The sequence below is a fragment of the Phalaenopsis equestris genome, unplaced genomic scaffold (genome assembly GCF_001263595.1).
Source record: "Phalaenopsis equestris unplaced genomic scaffold, ASM126359v1 Scaffold001071, whole genome shotgun sequence".
NCBI lineage: Eukaryota > Viridiplantae > Streptophyta > Magnoliopsida > Asparagales > Orchidaceae > Phalaenopsis > Phalaenopsis equestris.
In genome coordinates this window covers 786-7,702 of record NW_018165510.1, presented here as the reverse complement: position 1 = coordinate 7,702, position 6,917 = coordinate 786, and the positions used below count along the sequence as shown (strand labels likewise).

At 34.5% G+C, this 6,917-nt stretch overlaps 1 protein-coding gene across 1 annotated transcript; it reads right to left on the bottom strand.

Annotated features, from left to right (window-relative positions):
* Positions 1-919: 919 nt before the first annotated feature.
* LOC110032965 lies at positions 920-6,020 on the bottom strand. The gene is made up of 4 exons (XM_020736774.1): positions 5,840-6,020; positions 2,349-2,615; positions 1,303-2,245; positions 920-1,228 (listed from the first exon to the last, which is right to left on the bottom strand). The coding sequence occupies exons 1-3, from the start codon at positions 6,018-6,020 to the stop codon at positions 1,641-1,643; spliced, it is 1,053 nt and encodes a 350-aa protein (XP_020592433.1). The 3' UTR covers positions 920-1,228; positions 1,303-1,640.
* Between the last annotated feature and the right edge of the window lie 897 nt (positions 6,021-6,917).

Here is a 6,917-nt window from a genome sequence, read left to right as displayed (position 1 = left end):
GTCTTTCTTAACATAAGTCGAATCTAGAACATCTACTCTCCTAATCGGATCATCAGATGGTTGACGCTTAATGTGACCAAACCATCTAAGACGACTTGCTCTAATTTTGTATGTCACAGGAGCTACATCAACCCTATCACGGATGTAATCATTTCGCATTTTGTCTTTAAGTGTAAAGTCACTCATCCAATTAATCATTCTCATCTCGGGAACACTTAACTTAGTATTATGCTTCTCTTTTAAAGGCAAAAATCTCAGGAACACCTTAGTGTCATAAAATTACGTAAGAAAAAATATATTTTTACTTATAAAAAGATAATGATGATATTTCTTTCAGAAATTAAGAATTTGAGCTCTATGCATATAAAATATGAAAGTTTAGATTTAATTTATGTGTCATGTACGCAAATGCCCAAAAAAATGAGATATCAAAAGAAATTTTGGCTTAGTAACAGAATTGGAGGCTAATTTTATAACTAATAATAAAAGCTATGTGCAGTCCCATTAATTGGTTGGTAGGAAGGGAAAGTGAGCCTTCGGATTTTTATGTTGCTGCTAATGCACTGCTGAATCCCAACTTTTTGACAAAGCAACAGATTTCAAAAGTTAATAACCCAAAGTGATGCAGACCCACTTTAGTGGATCTGGGGCCCTCATATGAGCTTGCCGGTGCTCGGCTGCCCTACTTGGATGCATATTTGTCACCTCTAAAGCCAAGGCATTAAATAGGCACGCACCATGGAATGATAAAATCATAAGATTATTATTTTTCTGTTTTGAAGAATACAAAAATAAAATCAATCCAGTATTAAATACTACAAATTGTTAATTGAAAAATAAAAACAAAATGACAACTATTGGTGCCAACAATACATTCAAAACATTATTGAGATTGAAAGAAACGGACCATGGCCACCTGTTAGTGCCAAGCAATACATCCAAAACATTTATTAAGATTGAAATAAACAGATTATTACATGTTGGATGTTTGAACTAAGAAAATTAAAATAGATTCTCTCCATGCAAACGAAGGACAAAAAGGATGAGCCATTTATTGTAACCAATCACTACTGCAATGGGTAGCTTTACAAACCAGTTAAATGGACTGCTCATGAAATGAATACTACAGACCATCGGGTAGCTTTATAAACCAGTTGCCAACTTTACACAACAAGATCTTCGAACCGTCTTCGGCGAAAGCGCAAGTTCGTCTTCGTCATTAAGAACTCTGAGTCAAAATAAAACCATAAAAAAACAAGGAATAACTAAACTTTTATACAATGGCACAAGCATCATACTCACCAAAACACAGCTAGGGTTATCCTCTGTCGACTTCATGGTAAATCACTGAAATCAAGCAACAAAATGCATTGAAGTAGGTTTGTTAGTCTCGCTTTCACAGATCATCAGGGTTACGAACTCCTTGCAATTTGATTGGACTACTTACTGCCCCTCATTTTACTGAAACATCAAGCTCATGTCCAGAGAGAATGTTAAGGTTGTAAACCTTAGCTGATAGATGGTTTGTCAGCATTAGCAAGCATTTCACAACACACTTCAGTGAGTAGATATAACCGAAGTCAATCTTCGAACAAGTAATTCCATTTTTAAGTCATGATTCCAAGCAGTTGTTGATAGGGTTAGGCTATCCCAAGACACTCAGAAACAAGTTCATTCAATAGATCATCCATAAGCATTCTCTCAACCTCTCTTCCAACCATGTCAACATGATCATCTAAATATAACCACCTAGTATCAAGTACCTTCTCCAGTGGTTTTCCTCGACTGAGCTCCTTCCGTTGCTCAACTAGACGCCACCACGACTCATCAACCAATCTCCCATGACCAACAGAAGTGCTCCTCTTCAACTTAACCCATGGACATAAATCCATGCATGGTGAAAGGACCTCAGCCAGAATAGAGTTTATATGATCAAACAGCAGTTTTCTCTCTGATCTTGTCCAAAAATTAGCCATATTGTACTCATTCTCAAGTTTGTCAAATACATCTGGGAATACCGGATTATCCGGTGAGTAGCATGAATCAAAAAACTTATTTTGGGTGGCAGCATATATTCCTGAGACAGTAAGTATGTCTAGCAAGTACAAGAAATCCCTTTCATCTCCCTTTTTTAATGACTTCAAAATTTTCCTGCTAGCCTTATCATTAAAAATAAGAGATTTCGATTGCTCGTCACCCGAATCAACAGTTTCAAACTCAAGAAAGTTAAGTTGTCTTTGAAGATCTACAAAAATTAATAGATGATTTTAAGTAATATGAGCGTAAAGTTCACAAATTTTTTTTTTCAAGACAAACAAGCATCAAGTGTTCGGATATACTCTGAAGACCTGCACCGATTCTTTCCAAGATTTGTGGAGTTGATTTCCCATCTTCTGATGGAAGCTCAAGAACAGAAACAGGACTACACCGTCCTGCAACTTTGGGTGATATGAGAGCCTCAGATTCTCTTACGGCATCCAGGGTTGATTCTACCAGAGGAAAATCAATCGAAGCTACCTGTAACAGAAAAGCATAAATATTAGGGGAAGAAAACTGTTCTTTATATTTTAATAAACCCAGATCAACAGAGGCACTCGTTTTCCAGGTATTTCGAACTTTAGAATAACAGTTCCACTGCCAAACAATTCTGACAAACAAACAACATTAACGCAAGCCAAAAACAATTTCTACTTCAAATAACATCACTAGCAGAATGATATTGACTTCTAAAATAAGAAAATAATCTTTACGGCTTGTCCCTTATGTCATTTACCAGGCATTACGAATGGAAAGCATCTAATGACATGAATGATTTCTAAACCAGTTTAACATTTTAAATAAGATAGTTCCAAAGCAAATTGAATCAAAAAAGTTCCAGGCTGAAAAATGAAATGGTGAATTACAGTTCATATGCCTAAAAGTTTGGACGGTATGCATCAGCTCTAACAAATACATCACACACGAGCATGAAAATACACCATATGAAGCTTATCAACCAGTGTTCATGGCTTAAAAAACTAATTATTCTGTTCTGATAAATAGACAGCAAGCAAGCATGCAAATAAACAGCAAATGAGGCAATTGAATCCTCCAAAATTGATCTGAGCATTGAGCAGTAACATTAAGTTGCAACCATTGATCTCTCACTTCTTGATTATCGAAACAAATAAACTATAAAATGATTTTGGTAAAAGAAAAGGAAGAATTATTTATCATAAATCAAACAAACTAAGCATAGATACAACACCAGGATTTAGCATCACTGGGGTATTGGAACCGTTGATCCTCTCTAGAACCATTGAGAACAATAAGAATGGTGTTGGCTGTTACTTAAGTATCCATGCACAAGCACGTCTTAGTTAAATCATTTAACTAAGGAAATCTCACTTCTCAATTACTCAATGCTCTCTTAATTATTAATAGATATATGCCCCATTTATTGCATTGCACTGCTCCATTTATTGAACTGATAATGATCAGATGTTTAAGTCACCACTACATCTTAATTGTAATTGCTACAGCTCAAACATATCCATTCTCATAGGGCCTTTCAATCATGCCACCTTATCTGACTAGATTGGAGGCGTCAAAATGATAGAGTCAAGAACAGAAACTAGAAAGCAGGATAAAAAGGTAAACTTATCCCTTTTAGAGAAATATTTGTTTTGCCAATCCAGCTCTTGATTCCTATTAATTTCAATTCTGCCCAACGTACTGCCAAGCAGGTCAATAATCAAGTTCAATCTATTAGAAGAAAGTTGCATAGACATGGTACAAAAAAAACTACTATTTTTTGCAAATAAAAGTGGAGACATAAAAGAAGTCAGAGGTCTTCAATCTTGCCAATCTAATTGACATCTTATGTAGATGATGGTGGAAACCGCAAAGAATGAGAAAACTGGCAGTCATTTGTTGGTTTAAGCAAAATAAAATATTAAAACCTCATCTCGCCGGGTTAAAACAATCCCTTACAAAAACAAATCCTCATGGAAACACCGACTAAACGGAGTACTTTTCGCAATAGAGCAACTGTTTAGTAGGAGAACAGTACTGATGCTCTCTACTGTTTGATAGTCCTTTGATTAGTTCAGAGTTGGAGAGTTACCAATGGGGTGTCGTACAATAGTGGCCCTCCAAGAAAACCTTCTCATTGACCTCGTCTTTTTTGCCTTTAAAATCAACATACTGACTCCTCGAGTAAAAGAGTCTGGAGCTGGGCCACTCTACTCATTTTGTGAAAGATTTTCTATATATTCCAAAAGGAAGACCAGCTCTCAGCAATGGAAAATCAAAGCATCAATTGAAAAAACACCAGACTTGGCTGTTAACAGAAATTTTCAGCATGTTCAATGAGAAGCACCTAATGAATTGGACATGAGACTTGTTTTTTGCTTTTCTACTCAAGAATCTAAAGCCACCACTTCATCGACCATCCTTTGTCTAAATTGAAATGTAAACACTTGGAAATGAAACCATTTACAAAAGTGCTCGCTTTAAACCAGTGGGTTTGAATCACAAAATCCAAGCACCTTCGAACTATATTCAGATATAGAACTAATATGGAGCTCTGTTAACAAAAGAAAAGAATAACGAAGCTGGCTATTTGTCCAAACTATTACCTCTACTTTTCATCCAATACAGAAGGCCATTTGAGCTCCATTATCACTTGAATTAGGTAGTTTTGGGGCCATTCTACTTGCATGTTGCTCACATGAGTGTTTTGTCTAAGAAATGAGTGATGCCACTTGTTGACAACAAAGTGTCCATCCTATATTTGAATGTGCACAAAAGAAAAAAGAAAATTCAAATAATGAGAAAGTAATGATGAACCAATATATGACACCAAAAATAAAGATGACCAAATCATACACGAATATTGTGATTCAGCTAAAAAGACCAAGAATCCCGCAATTTATACAGCACTGATAACTTCAAAAATCCAAGAGAAATATTAGCTTTGTAGCAGCATATTTCATAATTTTACCCCCTATTGCAAAAAATTGGTCACCATTTTTTTCTGAAAAACGTGAAACATATAGTTGGTAAAGAAATAGTTAAAATGTTGAGCTTAAATATGAAAAGCATCGACAAGAACATAAGATTTATTGATTTAAGAAAGGTGTTCAGTAAAGATTTCCATTGATAAATATTGTTAAGAAAATTGCTATGATGATTTACTCTCACATAAGGATGTCAAATAATATTAGGAAAATCATGTCAAATCATAATGGTAGAAAAATATTTATTCTCTTGTGCTTAATAGAAACAAATATATCTTGATTTTGGCCACTAAAAGGTATTCAACTAAAGGGATAACGAACACTAAAAGAAATTAATCTTCTATCATTTAAACAACTAAATAAGGCAAGCAAAAGCATGGATGTAAAAACAAGATCAGACAAGTCAGTCAGATAAATTTAACTATGAAACGGTCCTCTAGTCAGTCCGATCCAAGTTAAAAACATTTTCACACAGAACTGGCTAAAACCAATGAATGAATCGGTAAGGCAATCCAATTTTTTCAGAGCTACCGAATTCTAAAATGATTTTTTTTTGTTTCTTTTTTGCTTTTGATTAGATTGAATGACTAAAAAATCAACTTTTAAAATCAATTGAGGATGCCTAGATCCGTGCCTAGATTCAACAAGCAAAAGCATAACCTCAAAGCTTAAGCCTCAGTCCTTCGGGCGAGACTACGCCTGCCTCCAGGCGTTTGAAGCACACTTCAGTTTGTTAGTTTTAATTAACTTATGAATGACAGCAACAGTTAGGGTTCATTTTAGAGCATTATCTCAAGCGCAGCCTCCGCTTCTCCACTTTTAGCGTCGATAAGACCAACATTCACTTCGAGCGTCATCCCGAGCCAGATTGAGCGTCACTGCTTCAGCTGCATCTCTATAGTTAAAGCCCCATGCAAGCCTCGCAACATCGAGCGTCGAAGTCCCGTATAAAGTCTTGCAACATTCTTGCTTTGGCTTATCTCTATTGAGCGCCAAAGTTCTATCCAAACCTCGCAACATTGAGCGTCAAAGCCCGATCTAAGTCTGGCAACATACCTATTGCCTTTATCGTCTTTATTTATAGTGATTATCCTGCAAGCTCCCCACTAGTTTCTCAGGTTTAATTTAAATTTATTACTCTATATTTCATTCCTCTTATATGCCTCAATTACCCTTCCAGTAGCTATTAATTTGTATTTTTTACAGTAACGGTAAACATGAGAATTGTCTGGTATGCATGTAAATGGCTCATTTTTTGACAGTAACAGTAAACATAAGAATTGTATGGAATTTCATCCCTCCTCAACTGTAAATAGACACTAATAAAATTGTAAGATTAACATTTTTGGCTTGTCAAATTTATGAATTTTGTTTATTTTGAAATTTTCAATTTTTTTTCTTTTTTTTTAAGACTTACGTCTCGCATTTCTAAGAAAAAATGCCTCATATCTAAATTTGACTATTAAAAAATTGCTAAAAATAAAATATTTAGAATAAAGATAGAATAAATAAATAAAACATCACGTCCCAAAATTTTGAGTTGAAGTTATATTCAAAATATTCAAAAATAAAATATGCTAAATAAAAATATTGCATATTAAATTAATGATATCATTATTATACCATTTAAATCTTATTAAAATAATGTTAATATTTATTACATCATCCAATTTTAACTCAATTGAAACATTAAATATTGAACATCTTCTTCTAGTCTAATGTTCAGTTCAATTTTCATAATCTCATATAAAAGTAAACCTTACGTATTTAATCTTATTCCATATGAAAAAAAGGACTAGTTCAAACATGTGCCTAAGAGCGCACCATAACATTTAAAAGAGTCTATGGATGAGACATCTAATAAACTACCTAATGATTTACCACCCATATGTGACATGCAAAATCATATTGATGTAG